General features: G+C 41.4%; 1 protein-coding gene and 2 non-coding genes across 3 annotated transcripts; 2 read left to right on the forward strand and 1 right to left on the reverse strand.

The window, feature by feature from the left end:
- Positions 1–581: 581 nt before the first annotated feature.
- On the reverse strand, positions 582–2609 carry LOC112089667. Its single transcript, XM_024160414.1, has one exon. It carries the CDS (start codon positions 2607–2609, stop codon positions 582–584), a length of 2028 nt encoding a protein of 675 aa, XP_024016182.1.
- A 4447-nt stretch (positions 2610–7056) lies between these two features.
- On the forward strand, positions 7057–7163 carry LOC112090013. The gene has a single exon (XR_002901372.1). It is a non-coding gene; the product is annotated as a small nucleolar RNA R71 (small nucleolar RNA).
- A 7707-nt stretch (positions 7164–14870) lies between these two features.
- Positions 14871–14977, forward strand: LOC112090014. The gene has a single exon (XR_002901373.1). It is a non-coding gene; the product is annotated as a small nucleolar RNA R71 (small nucleolar RNA).
- The last annotated feature ends 4889 nt before the right edge of the window (positions 14978–19866 follow it).

Raw genomic sequence — 19866 nt, forward strand, 5'->3', positions numbered from 1 at the left:
TCAATCATGTAAGTGAAGATAACTATCATACACCTCTGGAAAGTTGCAGGAGCATTACAATGTCCAAAAGGCATTCTGCGATAAGCAAAAGTGCCATATAGACATGTAAAAGTTGTCTTCTCTTGATCATCTGGATGGATAGGAATCTGTAAAAACCCTGAGTAACCATCAAGGAAGCAGTAATAGGGATTGTTTGCAAGTTTCTCCAGCATCTGATCAATGAAGGGCAATGGAAAGTGATCTTTCCTGGTTGCTGCACTCAGCTTCCTGTAATCGACACACATCCTGTGTCCAGTCACTGTGCGCGTTGGGATCAGCTCATCTTTGTCATTCTTCACAACTGTAACTCCTCCTTTCTTAGGAACCACGTGCACATGACTGACCCAATCACTATCTGAAATTGGATAGATGATCCCAGCTTCCAACAGCTTCATGATCTCCTTCTTGACCACTTCTTTCAAATTAGGGTTTAACCTGCGCTGGTGTTCGATCGATGACTTTGACTCATCCTCCAGGTGAATTCAATGCATGCACAGATCTGGTGAGATACCTGAAATATCATCAAGAGAATAGCCAAGAGCCTAGCGATACTTGCGCAACTTGCTCAGCAGTAAGGTAACCTCGGCGTTGTTCAAAGAAAAATTGATAATGACTGGATAAGTGGAATTAGATCCTAAAAATGCATACTTTAGTCCTGCATGGAGTTGTTTGAGCTCGATCTTGGGTGCCTTCTCTTCACTCCAGTCGGAGAATTGCTTAGCCTTTGCAGGAGGCACAAGTTGATCTATCTGCACTGCCAACTGCATGACATGCTCGCTGGAATCCAACATCTTCAAGTAAGATGCTGAAATTTTGTCCAAGTGCTCAGCTTCAGTTGTAGATGCGGTCAAAGCTTTCTCCAGTGGATCTGTGGGTCGCATCTCATGGAGGATCTCCTCTGCAAATTCTGTGAGTGTGTCCACATAGAAGCTTTGACCATCAATTGTAGGCTTCTTCATCAGCTTTTCCATATCAAAGTTCATCACCAGATCTACATTCAGAGCGATCCTGCCTTTCCTGACATCGATGATAGCACTTGCTGTAGCTAGAAAAGGTCTCATAAGGATAAGAGGATCCTTAGGCTCCTCTCCATACTCCAGAACCACAAAGTCAGTCGGTATCATGCAGTCTCCAATCTCGATTGGAACATCTTCCAATACTCTTTCAGGTATCCTTGTCGATCGATCAGCCAGGATAAGAGATATCCTTGTTGGCTTGAAGTCAGTCATGTCAAGATTGACAGCGACTGAATATGGCATGAGATTGACACTTGAACCCAAATCACACAGCGATCTTTTGAATCTCTCCGTGAAGATGGAGCAATCCAAGACAAAGCTTCCTGGATCATACAGTTTCTCCGGAATTTGGTTCTGAATTACAGCACTGACTTGATCAGAAATCATCATCACCCCTTGTTCATGGCTGTGATTGTTGATCACCATTCGCTTCACATAACGCCTGATAACATGTGTGATTTTCACAGTATCAACCAAAGGTATCTCAATCACAAGCTTTTCCATCAAAGCTTTGCACCGTGCATCATCTAGCTCTTGCTTGGACTTCCTAGGGCTCCTTGGATAAGGAACCTTAGGTTTGTAGACCTTCTCCTCAGCAGATTTTGGACTTGGAGCAATATCAGCTTTGCTCTGCAATTGGTGACGAGCGACACTGGTTGTGGTGTCGCTCGACACCGGCTCTGCAACTATAGAAACTTCTTCAGGATCTTCCAAATCCACGACCTCAGCTGCAGGTGGCGTCTTTTTGGGCTCATAACTCAAATTTTTACAACTCCTCAACGTGATGCCACTGCAGTGATGCCTCAGATTGGTGTCAGTCTTCCCAAGAAGAAAACCTTCTTGTCGTTTCACAGACCCTGCTGTTTGAGCAACCTGCGTATCAAGCTGCTTGATATGGGTGTTCAAAGCCTCGATTTTCCCATTCAGATCAAGGTAGAGAGCATTCATCTTTTCATTGAAGTCCACGGTGAGCTTCTGCTGACCTTCCAGAATTTGTTCCAGTATAGACTTCATCTCATTGTCAGGAGTTTGAGGTTGAGCTGAAGAAGTGCTGTAGTTTCTGGAAAAACTGTTGTTGGAATAAGGCTTCTGGTATTGAGGCTTAGGCGTGTAACCAGATAAGTTTTGACTGCTGTTGAAGGTGCTCCTCTGATTGTTTCCACTGTAGCTTCTGTTACCTTGCTGATTACCAAACCTTTGACCCTGAAACCCTGATCCACAGACAAAGTTGATATCTTCCTCCTCAGCTTCATCCTCAGGTTCGAAACTCTCCACTTCCTGTGCGAATCTGACAGACTTCTTACCCACTAGAAGGCTATGCACGGAGTCAAGCTTAGCCTTCACCTCAGCAATCTGCGATCCATCCACGTTCCCAGCCAGCTTCTTTCGCTCATAATCAGCATTCTTCTTGGTACTATTGCTAGATGCCAAGTTTTCGATGAGCACAACAGCTTCGTCAAGGTATCTAGTGTTGAAGTTTCCATTGCTTGCTGCATCAAGAGCCATCTGAGACCTCCAATCAATACCTCTGAAGAAGATACCCAACAGCTGCATATCGCTGAAGCCATGATGGGGGCAGTCTCGCAGGTATGATTTAAATCTCACCCAAGAAGCCTTGAACGCCTCAGTTGGTTCTTGAGAGAATGTCGAGATTTTTGTTCTCAATTCCTCAGACCTAGCATCATCGAAGAAGTTGTGCAAGAAGGCGTTCCTGGTTTCTTCCCAAGTAGTGAGTGATCCTGGCTCCAACTGCTTCAACCAGTTAGCTGCTTCTCCAGCAAGAAAATAAGGAAACAACTTGCAGAGGAGGAAATCATTGGACACTCCATTGTAGTTGATGCTGGTGACCAAGTCCTCAAACCTCTCGATGTGATCCATAGGGTGTTCATGAGAGTGACCATGAAAAGAATGCTGTCCCACAAGAGTGTAGTACACAGGCTTCAACTCAAAATCGTTCCTTTGAAACGCAGGAGCGCGAATCACAGATCGATTTGCATAGAAATGCTCAGGCCTGTTGTAATCTCCAATCGTTCTTCCACGACCAGCAGCAGGTGCAGGTTCCCTCACGTTCTGTTCTTCTGGAGAATTCCTCTGATTTGGAATGATCACAGCATTACTATGCGGTGCAGGTGGTGGGTTTTGGTTAACAACATTCACCTGTAAAGGTGCTGGTGGAATGATGTTACCATCTCCATCAAGTCTTTGGCCTCTCTCATTGCACACATGACCATCTTGGTCTCTCCAGATACCAGCATCATCACGCACAAGTCCGTTTGCGTTCTCCATCTCTGCCGGTTGCTTTGCCTTTCTGTTCGTTCGCTCTAACTCTGCTAGCTCCTCGTTGCTCAAGTTCACTAGCGGGATGTCTTTGTTGCTTCTGGTTCCACGAGTATGCATAAACCTGAAGCACAAAAGACAAAGAGAGAAAACGAAATAAGTAAATTAGGTTATAAAAACTAAAGGTGTCGTACGACACCACTAGTGGTGTCGCTCGACACTACTAGTGGTGTCGCTCGACACTAAGAAAATCTTAGTCGAAACTCAAAAACTAGGTTTAATGGCGAAATCAAGTCCCCGGCAACGGGGCCAAAACTTGATCTGCTCAAAGTTTAATCCCTAAGCTACTCTGCAAGAGCACAGATGTGCAGTTGTAGTATGTAGGGATCGAACCACAGAGACAAGGGATCACTCAATAAACCTTATAGAGATCAAATTACGCTAAGCAGAAATTTTGGAAATAAATAACGATGCAGCAGAAATAAACTAAACAGCAGTGAAAACGTTTGTAAGATTCAGATGGATGAAGATTAGGCTTAGGACGTTTCTCAGGAAATCAATGAATGCAGATCAGTCGATTTATCAGGGTTCAGGTTTAAGCATGGTTCTTGAACTCGAAACATAGAATTATAATTAACCAACTTCCGTTGTGAGAATCATCTAAGTTAAAATCCTAGAATTCCAAATTCCTTTGCAAATCCTACAGATTTAAACCAGCTTTAATGCACAAGTTCGATATGTTCACAAAGCATCTAAACCAAATTCCTTTGCGAATAGCTACTTTGCTCACCCTAGATTCTTTCCAGTTATTCAATTACACTTCTGTGTCAATTAAGCAACTTAAGATCTAAGTTCTAGGTGATCAGTCCATAATTAGCTTTAAGAACAACCTATGGTGAAGAACTAATTAGATTATGAACTTTAACTAAATAAATTAATTAAACATCCAGAAAAAACCTTAATGAGAACCCTAAACCTAACAAGCTAACTACTCAAACATGGATACTGAAACAATAAACATGATTGAATAGATTGCAATAAGAAGATGAATAAAATAAATAAAGGGGTTCAAAATTTTCTCTATAAACGAACAGAGTTCAGACTTGTCTCCCCAAGCTCTCAAAATAGCAAAAGCCGAAAAAGTAAGAAGGTGTCTTGCTCGAAAATCAAAGGTCAGGTTCAAAAAAGACTAAAAACCCTATTTATATCTCTAAAACACGTCTTGGGCTTCTTTGGAAACTTTTGGGCCCAACTCCTTCTTCAAACAGGAAACAAAATCGCGTTTTACTTATTTCTTTTACAAGTGTCGAGCGTCACTCTCCATGGTGTCGAGCGTCACCAATGCACATGATTTGTCCTTCGCGAATTTGATCCTGATTTAGATCCAAAGTGCTCCAAAATCTCCAGTTAAGCTCCAAACGTACCTAAGACCTGTAAAGACCATTGAGCAAGAACACTTTGCTCCTCTCTGCACTTGTTCCTTCAAACCATTGAGCAAGAACACTTTCTAGAACCTGAGATCACTTAGCAAACCCATCAAAACATTCTAAAAACACTAAAGAAAAGATTAAAAAGACTATATACAAGGATAAGCTTGGGGTGTCTCCCAAGAGCACTTTGTTTAAAGTCACTAAGTTTGACTTTGTAAAACCTTTCTTAGGTTGGGTGAGAAGGAGCACTAATGCTCTTGAACATGTCAATTATCTGAAGCATGAAAGCTGAGCTCTGCTCCCTTTGAGAACCATCAGGCCCATTTCCCTTTAACTCAAGCTTGAGACCTTTTTGCATCAGCTCTTGAATACCATCAGAATCCTTGTCAATGAGTGCCTTTGTGAGACCGGTTCTGAGCTCTGCAAATAACTCTGATTTCCCATTGCAATCCAACTTGTACTTTACAGCTCCGTCCTCACATGTCCAAGGGGTGAGAGTAAAGTCTTGTGAGGAAAATTCAGGTTCAAGGTTCTTTTCTTTTGAATCAGATCTTTCACCTTTGCTGTTGAGCATCTCTAGCTCACTAAGTGTAGGAGACCATGTGAGGAAGATGTCTTCTAATCTGATCAAAGGCTGTGTATTCTCATCCTTATGACCATAGTTGATGTGGGCTTGTTCTCCTTTCTCCACAGCTGAAAGGGATTTAGATTCTCCTAAAACTCCAACACTTCCCACATAATGCATCTCAAGCACCTTGGGCTCTTCTATCTCTTGAGCAGCTGATCCACAAAATTCGGCTAAGGGAGGCTTGACAGGGTAAGAAACGTCCTTATCCACCTTTGTAAGCACCACTCTTTGAGTATCAAAGTCAATCCTTGCACCAGTTGTGTTAAGGAATGAAGTTCCAAGCAAAAGTGGAAGTTCCTTTGTCTTTTTCATCTTCATGACTATGAAATCAGTTGGAACTATGCACTCACCAACCTTCAAAGGATAGTTCTCTATCAGCCCATGAGGTTTCTTTGAGTAAGAATCGCCAAAAGTGATGGAAGAAGGATATTCCTTTAAGTTCTTGATCCCAAGTCTCTCCATCATACTAAGAGACATCAGATTTACACTTGAGCCTGAATCACACAAGGCATTCTCAACTCTGAACTTCCCAAGAGTACAAGAGATTGTAAATTTCCCTGGATTACCCAGCTTTGGGAGTGATGTAGGCTTCATCTTTGGTGAATCTAGGCTGGAGACATCATCCCTTGACTGTACTTGAGCAACAAGCTGGTCCCTTGCTTCAGCATCCCTTGAATTGTTCCATTGCTCAACAAAATCATTCCAATGCTGCAAATAACAAACTGAACAGGCCGCCCCTCCACCTTCTTTTGCAATGTCCTCATTGAGATCAGGTAACAAGCTCATAAAGTCCTCTATAATGGCGTCCTCTTCCTCTTTATTAGGACTGGACCCATCAGAGACTTGACCATAAAGAAGGTATTCAATCTCTTGACCAGCAGCTGAGTGATCATCACTTGAGTAGATGGCATTGCAATAATCTTTGGGGTTTTGAACAGCTTTACCAGCAAGAGGGACCTGAGTTTCTGAAGTGCAGATGCCTTTGTTCTTTCTAAGAGTCATAAGTTCAGAGCTTAATGTCTCCATCTTAGAAGTCAGGTCAATACACTTGGAATCTAGCTTTTGTTGTCCTTGTAAGATCTGTTGGAGAACAATACCGATATCAGGACCTTGCTGTGGCATAGAACCCTGCTGAAACTGTGGCTGACCGAATCCAAGAGGTGGAGACCTTGGTTGCTGAAAACTGACTTGGTTTGTGAAGCTGTTCCCTTGTGCCTGAACCGCTTGTGGCTGATAAGATTGTTGACCTTGGTACTGATTATTTTGAACAAAGCCTTGAGGAGGGTACCCTTGAAACTTATTCTGGTTCCCAATGAAGTGTAACTCCTCTTGAGCAATACCAGGTTCATTGACATTAGTAAAACAACTCCTCTCTTCAGCTACATAGTGTATAGGTTGCTGAGTGACCTTTACCAGCTTTGCAAACTTAACTTTCAACTCCTCTAGGGTCTTTTCCAGCTCTTGTTGTTTACTAGAACCTTCTCCTCTATAGCACCGGTCATAGTCTTCCCCATAAGTGTCTTGGCTCATGGCTAGGTTCTCAACAAGTTCCATAGCTGCAGTGATTTCTTTTGCCAAGAAATTCCCATTTGATGCTGTGTCCAGCTGAGTTCTGATCTTGGGAACTACTCCTCTATACAAAGTGCTAAGGAGAGAGGCTTCTGAAAAGCCATGATGTGGGCATTGAGTTGTATAGCTCCTAAACCTGTCCCAAGCTTCTCCAAAGGTCTCATTAGAATGCTGAGTGAAGCTTGAAATCTTGGTCCTTAGCCTGGCGGTTCTAGCAGTGGAGAAGAACTTAGACAAAAATGCTAACTTGCATTGTTCCCAAGTCTGTATTGAACCGCTAGGTAGGTTCTTCTCCCATTGGTGTGCCTTGTCTCCTAAACTGAATGGGAACAACCTGAGCTTGAAACTGTCTTCAGAGACACCACTGATCTTTGTGAGATCACAAACTCTATCAAAGTGATCCAAATGCTCCAAAGGATCCTCATTTGGCAGCCCATAGAACTTAGAGTTCTGCACCATGTTGAGCATAGAGGCTTTCACTTCAAAATTCGTGTTCTGAACTGGAGGAGCTTGAATGCCAGCTCTGTATTGGTGTGTATTGGCTCGGTCATTGTCTCCTACATAGACCAGTGGACGTTCTTGACGCCAGGGTGGGTTTGGGAAGGGTTCTTGTTGATGAACCCGAGGCCGGTCTTGGTTCTGATTACCCTGAGCTGGTCCCTGATGGACCTGACCGTGTGGAACCTGATTTATGTTCCCATTAGCTCCAATACCAACTCCTTGACCGTGAGCAGCTTCTTGAGCCTGGTGCTCAATCCCAGCGTGCTGATCCATTCCCAATCTCTCCAAATGAGCAGCTCTTTCTCTTTGTCTTCTAAGTTGACCTCTTGTGATCATACACCTGAAAACAAAGACAGAACTTGAAAGGGAATCAGTAAAACAAACTAAACTTGATCTCAAAAACTATATCAGAAACTAATGCTAACTAGCCCCACACAATATGGCAACGGCGCCAATTCATAAGTAAGAGTTTTCAAGCTCTTAGAAGGGTTATCAATCCCCTTGTCAAAGTAGTATAAGGGGTGTCAATCCATATGTGTGGTAGTTAGGCACTAGTTTATAAGATAAGTTCTTAAGTCAAGCTAATCAAAGACAGGTTTGGTGACAAGTAACAAGTGAAAATATAAACAAGAAACAAACAAGCAATGATAAGGAAGTAAACAAAGCTAGCTAAACAAGATGATGATGATTAAACAAATGATAAGAGCTAAACCTCTAGATGTGATCATTGATTAGGGTGCTTTAGAGATTTATTCATGATGCTAAGAACAATAATGCAATGCAAGTTACTCTTTAGTCTAGACTTCAAAAGCAGATTAATTCATTCCCATGACAATAATCTCTTTGTAAATCACTTAATCAAGATTAATTCACCTTAAGCAAGATCAAGCAATCAACAAGCATAAAGTATCAAGTCTAATAATGACCAAACGGTTTCTATTTCAAAGAGACCGAATCTTACACAGAAAGCAGCAACAAGCAATCACATGATCTCAAAACCAATTAACTTAGAACTCAAATCTAGACTAATCCTCTCATGAAGGCATTAATCTTTACACTAATCCACTTTCAAACCAAATCATCATTTGTGAAATATGAATCAGTGAGCATTAAGAAACAGTTTTAATATGTCATTCATGCATTTAACAAATCATTCCCATGATGAAAAAGGCATAAACCCTTAGCTTAGCTCATTCAGACATTTCATCAAACACTTTGTGGGTGGAGAAATGACTAAGGTCTAGATCAGAGTGATGTGCAAAGATCTAGCATTAAGAGCAGCTAACTAAGGAAAGGAGATGAGAATCTAGAACCTAAACATCATAAACCGATCATCTAAGCACCCTAATCTACACACCTAGAAGCTTAAAAGATAACTACTCACTAATCATGATTAACACACCATTTCCTTTGCAAGAGGTGGTGTTAATCATGATTAGATGCAGAGATGAGATGATTAGATGATAAGAAACAGCTTTAAGATGATTAAACCTGCTAGATATCTCTTGATCAAACCCGTTTTTACACTAAGAAGCAGAGAGAAAACAAAAAGAGAACAGATTAGAAGATAAGGTAAAGCATAACTAGGGTTTTAATCTCTAAAAACTATTTATATAAAAGAGTGTGGGCCGGGTCAGCCCAGGATAAACTGGGTACTGACCCGCCATTTCTGGGTTGCTGGAGCCACCCCTCGCCATCTGAAGAAGTCTCACACCGAGGGCCATACACCAGGGGGTCATGTGCTGGGTTGAAACTTTGATGAACACTTGAAGAACATGCATGAGACTTGGCCTTTGATCCGGTTAAAGCTTTGAAACGTGAAGAGGATTTGTTTGTGATCTGGGTTGGAGAGATAAGGACCTTGGCATAACATGCCGAGGGGCTTGGTACCCGAGGTTTGTGAAACATAGGACCTCGGCATAACATGCTGAAGGGTTCACACCAAGGTCTGCTTCAACACTTAGTCGTTTTGGGATCATTTTGGTGATCAAGGGAGCCTTGGTGTTGAAAGACCGAAGTCCTACCTCGAGGTATAGTCCCAAGGCTTCGTAAACATGCCTCCTCGGCATACATGCCGAGGTATTCACGCCGAGGTAGGACACAACACTTAGCTTACAGTCGCATCTCTTAAAACCCGAATTGACCAGCTTCTCTTCTGTTCAGTGTAACTTTCAGCTCATAACTCCAAATGACCTAAAACCAGTTCCATAAGAAAGATAACTCATTCAACTCAATCTTTGGTAAAGAAACTATCGGCGCTTGGGAAGTGGAAGGCTTCCTGGAGGGCTCATCTTCGCAGTGCATTTACAGGATCAGAGAGAGGCGTCTAGACATGTGTCCATTCCGGAGACCGTATTTTCCTGCTCATAGCTCCGAATTGAATGCTCTTGCACGTTATAAAAAGAGGACTCAAATATCTCTGATTCTTATGAAGGCCTCGGAAACCTAATCGGCCTGGAAGTGCGCCGTCCTTCGCATTCTTAGGAGCTCATCGGGTCGGTCCAAGACGGCAGCGAGACAGGGGTTTCTTCCGACGAGTTCAACTTTCTGCTCACGCGTCAGAATTCTATTATTCCACTTGCTATGGAACCATGATCCAATCGTCTCCAACTTTGATGAAGCCTCCGACAGCTGAATCGGACCGGAAGGTTCCCCGGACAGGCGATCATTCAGGAGTATCGGGTTGCTCCGGAATGGATGCGAGAGAGGTCTGTCTTCCGATTACCATATCTTTCGGCTCCGTGGTCCAAATGCTTTGTTTCCAACTGTTATGAACTGTTGACTCAATTATCCCCAACTTTTATGAAGACTCCGACAGTTGAATCGGCCGGCAAGATCTTCCGGTGACGCGATTTCGGAGATGTATCTGCACCCGGGATTTTTGGCCGAGAGACTTGACCGCGGCACGTGTTTTTGGCCGAGAAAGCTACCTGCGGGAAGGATTTTGGCCGAGGATCTTCGACCTTCAGTACAGCATTTTGCCGAGAAACCCAAAATTGCTCCTTTCACCATTTTTGATCATTCCAACTCCATTTCTTCATCTGAATCACATCCTCCACTCCAAATTGGCTCCAAAAGCACCTGTTTAACACTCCAAAACATGCAAAACTCTCTTGGACCTAATGTAATCTCCTAAGTCCTAAAACAATGCCTAAAAACCTAAAATGCATGAGATAAGACATGATTTGGACTAAAAATATGTACACTAAATGATGCAATTTATGAATATATCAACTCCCCCACACTTATCTTTTGCTTGTCCTCAAGCAAAAAGAACAAATGAGAGAGAGAGGTTGAATGCATTGGGAGTTCATATTTCCTTTTAGAGAGAAGTGATCACAATGAGAATTCAAGTTCATGCTCAATTATGCAATGCAAAGCCATACTCAGATATATATCAACTCAACAAGAAATCTCCACAAGTTCTCCTCTCTCTCAACTCTTTCACATTCATTAAGCTTTTATCAAGTGAATCAAATGATGCAATGTTTAAACAAGCTGGCTTGGCTAGGGAGAGGCTATGAGATTAAAATGATCTCATCAGTGTTCAAGCGGGTTTAATGCAGTAAATGGATCTCTCTATGAATGATCAAACTTTGGCAGAATGCTAAAGGTAAAAAGCAACCTATGCATACAAGGGCAAAGACTCATCACACCCCACACTCTACTCAAAGCTTTCTCACTTGCTCACTCTCTCAAGAACCTCACTTTTCACACTCATTCTCCTCTTCACTAGGGGACTTACTTTTCATTTTCACTCTCAAGTCTTGGAGTTCAAACTTTACACAGCTCTTTTTCTTTTGCAACCTCTAGCCTCTTTTTCTTTCTTTTCAAAACATTTGAGCTCTTTGGCTTCTTTTCTTTTCCTTTTACTTAGAGGCTAGACTCTTTCTTTTCAAGACACCAGAGCTCACTTTCTTTAACTCAAAACTCCAAGACTCGTTTCCTTTTCTTTTATTCCCCTAGCTATTTCCACTTTCTCTTTTCCACTCATCTCACCTTTTTCCACTCACCAACAAATCGTTTCCCCCACACTTATTCCTCGCCAACACTCTCAGTTCCTTGATGTTGGAACACAGCACTCAATGAGACCTGCCCTTGTCGCTCTAAACCTAACACTTTCTGCTAAGTTTGATCCAAGGTGGCCTTTCAATTCACACACAAACATTGGCTTGAAAGAAGGATGGGTTCAAGGTGAGGGAACTGATCCATGATGTGGATTCAGCTACTTGAGCTAAGGAAAAAGGGCGGTAAAAACAATGGTTCTAGCTCAAGTATGTATATCGGTATCCACAAGCCTATTCAAGCAATGCATCACAAGATATTTTCAAGTCAAGTTCAAAGGTTCTCACTTAATTAGAGTTGAGTTCAATTCAAACTTGCTTCTCAGATTCAGATCGTTTCAGACTTTGCAAGCACAGAAAAAGATTCACAAGCATATTCAGTTCAAGTTCTCAAAGTGATGTACTCTCTAGAAAACCTATCATTACTCCCTGCAAGATGCAACCTATATGATGCAACTAGACTCGATCCTAAAAAATGTGAATGCAATCTAGAATGAACATTTGTGAAAATTTTCTGATTAGATGCAACTACATGAGACTCAAGACTCAAAGTGGAAAATAAGATCAAAGAAAACATGATTAGTAAACACTAAACTCCTCCCCCACACTTAAATAACACAGTCCTCTGTGTTATAAAAGCATAAGAGAGAAGGGAAAGGCAAAAGCAAGAAAAATGCAAAATGAAAAATTAAGAACTAGATGCATATGTACAAAGAGTTTGGAGAGTTACCAGACTTGTTCATGATGGAATGGAGGCATTGGACATGGAGGAGAATGCTGGTGCTTTGAAACCTTTGCTCTGACTCAAGTCTCTCAAGCGTTCCTCTTTGTTCATGCTCGTTCAGGGACCCCTCTTCCTAGCCATGCCGAGGCTTCTATACCGAGGTGGACAAGTTTCTGTGTAAGTGGCAAGGGCACCTCGGTATTAGCTCAAGATCACCTCGGCTTTGGCTCTCCAAGGCTTCTCACAGCACTTGGTTCCGTGAAGATCAAACAAGAGACCTCGGTAATGATCATCTTTAGGTGCTTGGCCGAGGTCTCAGGTTCACTGCTCCTTTGAATCATAAGGCCGCCACCTTTAAGCTCCTCTCTGCACTTGTTCCTTCAAACCATTGAGCAAGAACACTTTCTAGAACCTGAGATCACTTAGCAAACCCATCAAAACATTCTAAAAACACTAAAGAAAAGATTAAAAAGACTATATACAAGGATAAGCTTGGGGTGTCTCCCAAGAGCACTTTGTTTAAAGTCACTAAGTTTGACTTTGTAAAACCTTTCTTAGGTTGGGTGAGAAGGAGCACTAATGCTCTTGAACATGTCAATTATCTGAAGCATGAAAGCTGAGCTCTGCTCCCTTTGAGAACCATCAGGCCCATTTCCCTTTAACTCAAGCTTGAGACCTTTTTGCATCAGCTCTTGAATACCATCAGAATCCTTGTCAATGAGTGCCTTTGTGAGACCGGTTCTGAGCTCTGAAAATAACTCTGATTTCCCATTGCAATCCAACTTGTACTTTACAGCTCCGTCCTCACATGTCCAAGGGGTGAGAGTAAAGTCTTGTGAGGAAAATTCAGGTTCAAGGTTCTTTTCTTTTGAATCAGATCTTTCACCTTTGCTGTTGAGCATCTCTAGCTCACTAAGTGTAGGAGACCATGTGAGGAAGATGTCTTCTAATCTGATCAAAGGCTGTGTATTCTCATCCTTATGACCATAGTTGATGTGGGCTTGTTCTCCTTTCTCCACAGCTGAAAGGGATTTAGATTCTCCTAAAACTCCAACACTTCCCACATAATGCATCTCAAGCACCTTGGGCTCTTCTATCTCTTGAGCAGCTGATCCACAAAATTCGGCTAAGGGAGGCTTGACAGGGTAAGAAACGTCCTTATCCACCTTTGTAAGCACCACTCTTTGAGTATCAAAGTCAATCCTTGCACCAGTTGTGTTAAGGAATGAAGTTCCAAGCAAAAGTGGAAGTTCTTTTGTCTTTTTCATCTTCATGACTATGAAATCAGTTGGAACTATGCACTCACCAACCTTCAAAGGATAGTTCTCTATCAGCCCATGAGGTTTCTTTGAGTAAGAATCGCCAAAAGTGATGGAAGAAGGATATTCCTTTAAGTTCTTGATCCCAAGTCTCTCCATCATGCTAAGAGACATCACATTTACACTTGAGCCTGAATCACACAAGGCATTCTCAACTCTGAACTTCCCAAGAGTGCAAGAGATTGTAAATTTCCCTGGATTACCCAGCTTTGGGAGTGATGTAGGCTTCATCTTTGGTGAATCTAGGCTGGAGACATCATCCCTTGACTGTACTTGAGCAACAGGCTGGTCCCTTGCTTTAGCGTCCCTTGAATTGTTCCATTGCTCAACAAAATCATTCCAATGCTGCAAATAACAAACTGAACAGGCCGCCCCTCCACCTTCTTTTGCAATGTCCTCATTGAGATCAGGTAACAAGCTCATAAAGTCCTCTATAATGGCGTCCTCTTCCTCTTTATTAGGACTGGACCCATCAGAGACTTGACCATAAAGAAGGTATTCAATCTCTTGACCAGCAGCTGAGTGATCATCACTTGAGTAGATGGCATTGCAATAATCTTTGGGGTTTTGAACAGCTTTACCAGCAAGAGGGACCTGAGTTTCTGAAGTGCAGATGCCTTTGTTCTTTCTAAGAGTCATAAGTTCAGAGCTTAATGTCTCCATCTTAGAAGTCAGGTCAATACACTTGGAATCTAGCTTTTGTTGTCCTTGTAAGATCTGTTGGAGAACAATACCAATATCAGGACCTTGCTGTGGCATAGAACCCTGCTGAAACTGTGGCTGACCGAATCCAAGAGGTGGAGACCTTTGTTGCTGAAAACTGACTTGGTTTGTGAAGCTGTTCCCTTGTGCCTGAACCGCTTGTGGCTGATAAGATTGTTGACCTTGGTACTGATTCTTTTGAACAAAGCCTTGAGGAGGGTACCCTTGAAACTTATTCTGGTTCCCAATGAAGTGTAACTCCTCTTGAGCAATACCAGGTTCATTGACATTAGTAAAACAACTCCTCTCTTCAGCTACATAGTGTATAGGTTGCTGAGTGACCTTTACCAGCTTTGCAAACTTAACTTTCAACTCCTCTAGGGTCTTTTCCAGCTCTTGTTGTTTACTAGAACCTTCTCCTCTATAGCACCGGTCATAGTCTTCCCCATAAGTGTCTTGGCTCATGGCTAGGTTCTCAACAAGTTCCATAGCTGCAGTGATTTCTTTTGCCAAGAAATTCCCATTTGATGCTGTGTCCAGCTGAGTTCTGATCTTGGGAACTACTCCTCTATACAAAGTGCTAAGGAGAGAGGCTTCTGAAAAGCCATGATGTGGGCATTGAGTTGTATAGCTCCTAAACCTGTCCCAAGCTTCTCCAAAGGTCTCATTAGAATGCTGAGTGAAGCTTGAAATCTTGGTCCTTAGCCTGGCGGTTCTAGCAGTGGAGAAGAACTTAGACAAAAATGCTAACTTGCATTGTTCCCAAGTCTGTATTGAACCGCTAGGTAGGTTCTTCTCCCATTGGTGTGCCTTGTCTCCTAAACTGAATGGGAACAACCTGAGCTTGAAACTGTCTTCAGAGACACCACTGATCTTTGTGAGATCACAAACTCTATCAAAGTGATCCAAATGCTCCAAAGGATCCTCATTTGGCAGCCCATAGAACTTAGAGTTCTGCACCATGTTGAGCATAGAGGCTTTCACTTCAAAATTCGTGTTCTGAACTGGAGGAGCTTGAATGCCAGCTCTGTATTGGTGTGTATTGGCTCGGTCATTGTCTCCTACATAGACCAGTGGACGTTCTTGACGCCAGGGTGGGTTTGGGAAGGGTTCTTGTTGATGAACCCGAGGCCGGTCTTGGTTCTGATTACCCTGAGCTGGTCCCTGATGGACCTGACCGTGTGGAACCTGATTTATGTTCCCATTAGCTCCAATACCAACTCCTTGACCGTGAGCAGCTTCTTGAGCCTGGTGCTCAATCCCAGCGTGCTGATCCATTCCCAATCTCTCCAAATGAGCAGCTCTTTCTCTTTGTCTTCTAAGTTGACCTCTTGTGATCATACACCTGAAAACAAAGACAGAACTTGAAAGGGAATCAGTAAAACAAACTAAACTTGATCTCAAAAACTATATCAGAAACTAATGCTAACTAGCCCCACACAATATGGCAACGGCGCCAATTCATAAGTAAGAGTTTTCAAGCTCTTAGAAGGGTTATCAATCCCCTTGTCAAAGTAGTATAAGGGGTGTCAATCCATATGTGTGGTAGTTAGGCACTAGTTTATAAGATAAGTTCTTAAGTCAAGCTAATCAAAGACAGGTTTGGTGACAAGTAACAAGTGAAAATATAAACAAGAAACAAACAAGCAATGATAAGGAAGTAAACAAAGCTAGCTAAACAAGATGATGATGATTAAACAAATGATAAGAGCTAAACCTCTAGATGTGATCATTGATTAGGGTGCTTTAGAGATTTATTCATGATGCTAAGAACAATAATGCAATGCAAGTTACTCTTTAGTCTAGACTTCAAAAGCAGATTAATTCATTCCCATGACAATAATCTCTTTGTAAATCACTTAATCAAGATTAATTCACCTTAAGCAAGATCAAGCAATCAACAAGCATAAAGTATCAAGTCTAATAATGACCAAACGGTTTCTATTTCAAAGAGACCGAATCTTACACAGAAAGCAGCAACAAGCAATCACATGATCTCAAAACCAATTAACTTAGAACTCAAATCTAGACTAATCCTCTCATGAAGGCATTAATCTTTACACTAATCCACTTTCAAACCAAATCATCATTTGTGAAATATGAATCAGTGAGCATTAAGAAACAGTTTTAATATGTCATTCATGCATTTAACAAATCATTCCCATGATGAAAAAGGCATAAACCCTTAGCTTAGCTCATTCAGACATTTCATCAAACACTTTGTGGGTGGAGAAATGACTAAGGTCTAGATCAGAGTGATGTGCAAAGATCTAGCATTAAGAGCAGCTAACTAAGGAAAGGAAATGAAAATCTAGAACCTAAACATCATAAACCGATCATCTAAGCACCCTAATCTACACACCTAGAAGCTTAAAAGATAACTACTCACTAATTATGATTAACACACCATTTCCTTTGCAAGAGGTAGTGTTAATCATGATTAGAAGCAGAGATGAGATGATTAGATGATAAGAAACAGCTTTAAGATGATTAAACCTGCTAGATATCTCTTGATCAAACCCGTTTTTACACTAAGAAGCAGAGAGAAAACAAAAAGAGAATAGATTAGAAGATAAGGTAAAGCATAACTAGGGTTTTAGTCTCTAAAAACTATTTATATAAAAGAGTGTGGGCCGGGTCAGCCCAGGACAAACTGGGTACTGACCCGCCCTTTCTGGATTGCTGGAGCCACCCCTCGCCATCTGAAGAAGTCTCACACCGAGGGCCATACACCAGGGGGTCATGTGCTGGGTTGAAACTTTGATGAGCACTTGAAGAACATGCATGAGACTTGGCCTTTGATCCGGTTAAAGCTTTGAAACGTGAAGAGGATTTGTTTGTGATCTGGGTTAGAGAGATGAGGACCTTGGCATAACATGCCGAGGGGCTTGGTACCCGAGGTTTGTGAAACATAGGACCTCGGCATAACATGCTGAAGGGTTCACACCAAGGTCTGCTTCAACACTTAGTCGTTTTGGGATCATTTTGGTGATCAAGGGAGCCTTGGTGTTGAAAGACCGAAGTCCTACCTCGAGGTATAGTCCCAAGGCGTCGTAAACATGCCTCATCGGCATACATGCCGAGGTATTCACGCCGAGGTAGGACACAACACTTAGCTTACAGTCGCATCTCTTAAAACCCGAATTGACCAGCTTCTCTTCTGTTCAGTGTAACTTTCAGCTCATAACTCCAAATGACCTGAAACCAGTTCCATAAGAAAGATAACTCATTCAACTCAATCTTTGGTAAAAAAACTATCGGCGTTTGGGAAGTGGAAGGCTTCCTGGAGGGCTCATCTTCGCAGTGCATTTACAGGATCAGAGAGAGGCGTCTAGACATGTGTCTATTCCGGAGACCGTATTTTCCTGCTCATAGCTCCGAATTGAATGATCTTGCACGTTATAAAAAGAGGACTCAAATATCTCTGATTCTTATGAAGGCCTCGGAAACCGAATCGGCCTGGAAGTGCGCCGTCCTTCGCATTCTTAGGAGCTCATCGGGTCGGTCCAAGACGGCAGCGAGACAGGGGTTTCTTCCGACGAGTTCAACTTTCTGCTCACGCGTCCGAATTCTATTATTCCACTTGCTATGCAACCATGATCTAATCGTCTCCAACTTTGATGAAGCCTCCGACAGCTGAATCGGACCGGAAGGTTCCCCGGACAGGCGATCATTCAGGAGTATCGGGTTGCTCAGGAATGGATGCGAGAGAGGTCTGTCTTCCGATTACCATATCTTTCGGCTCCGTGGTCCAAATGCTTTGTTTCCAACTGTTCTGAACTGTTGACTCAATTATCTCCAACTTTTATGAAGACTCCGACAGCTGAATCGGCCGGAAAGATCTTCCGGTGACGCGATTTCGGAGATGTATCTGCACCCGGGATTTTTGGCCGAGAGACTTGACCGCGGCACATGTTTTTGGTCGAGAAAGCTACCTGCGGGAAAGATTTTGGCCGAGGATCTTCGACCTTCAGTACAGCATTTTGCCGAGAAACCCAAAATTGCTCATTTTCACCATTTTTGATCATTCCAACTCCATTTCTTCATCTGAATCACATTCTCCCCTCCAAATTGGCTCCAAAAGCACCTGTTTAACACTCCAAAACATGCAAAACTCTCTTGGACCTAATGTAATCTCCTAAGTTCTAAAACAATGCCTAAAGACCTAAAATGCATGAGGTAAGACATGATTTGGACTAAAAATATGTACACTAAATGATGCAATTTATGAATATATCACATCTTCAATAGAGTATGAATTAATTGTGTAGCTATGTGGAGGATGCATGTGTTTCAAGAACTCTAGTAGCGCTCATGCGACATAGGAACCGATCGCCATCAAATAGCTATGAGGAATTGATGTAGATAATTAATTGATTATCAAAGCAATTGATTTTAACGAATATTTCTGAAGAAGTTTTGAAATGAGCTAAACACATCGGATTGAACCATCACGGAAGAAAACTTGAAAGAAAGAAAGGGAAGTATTAATACATACACATGTTGTTGTTCTTTTTTTTGGTAGTGACACATGTTGTTGTTCTTACAAACGAGTAGAAACTAGTAACTATATTATAAATAGTAAATACTAATCAAGGTTACTGTATAAAATTCAATGCATTTGATATGATTGGATCCGTTGGCCCAAGACATACATCAAGATCCAAAGATAGCCCATTTTGGACCAAACCATCTCCCTCTCAATATGTTCAAAATTTTCTTATCCCCTCTTTACGTATGTACGTCAGTACGTGTTTGGTAATTACGTTAGTTATTTTCAAAAACAGCTTTTAAATATTTCTTAACAAAAAATGAATTTGCTTTCTTTTCTCACATCAACTTTGAGGCTTATTTCTTTTCAATTGTTCCGTCCACAAACAAAATCTATGATCATGATCGTTTGACCGACGCATTACGCGTGAGACGTATGTGAAGCTTACATTCTATATTTTACGCGTGTGATTAGAGTAGTCGTCGTCATATACTTTTAATAATGCACATATGATTTGTTGGCAACTATTTAGATCAATAATCTTAACTTGTTTTACATTAATTGCGTGCGGACACGAACATTTGTTTGTTTTATATTTTATTCTGCTAATGGATTATGTTTGTTAGTTTGTAACTTGAGTGAATTCGATGCCAATAATATCTTGTATTTTCTATTTTTTTTATTATTTTTTTTTTGTTTCATGCTAAAATATTATTATGCATCTTGTTACTTTACAAGAATACTACACGAAAATTCTTTCTTCTGTGTGGTTTTCCATTTGTACATAAAAACTCATTACTGTAACGCCAACATCTCATGTCCATGAAACAAAATTATAAGGTAGATATGATTTCATCTGTATCCAAGTAATTTAGTATGTCTTGAATTTCGATACTATACATTAATAACTCATAAAATTAATAATCCAAAAGTTTATCTTTTAATCAATTTGACATTAATTTATAATTTTATGAGAATCTAACACCTGATAAAATTATAATTAATTAGATGATTGTAGCATGTGTTACTTAGTGAGATTTTGCCATTTTTCTAATATTATTTACTTTTTCTGTTTCACGAAAGAGTCGTTTTACAGAAATTAATT

This window comes from Eutrema salsugineum, unplaced genomic scaffold (assembly GCF_000478725.1).
Source record: "Eutrema salsugineum unplaced genomic scaffold, Eutsalg1_0 scaffold_11, whole genome shotgun sequence".
Taxonomy (NCBI): Eukaryota; Viridiplantae; Streptophyta; class Magnoliopsida; order Brassicales; family Brassicaceae; genus Eutrema; species Eutrema salsugineum.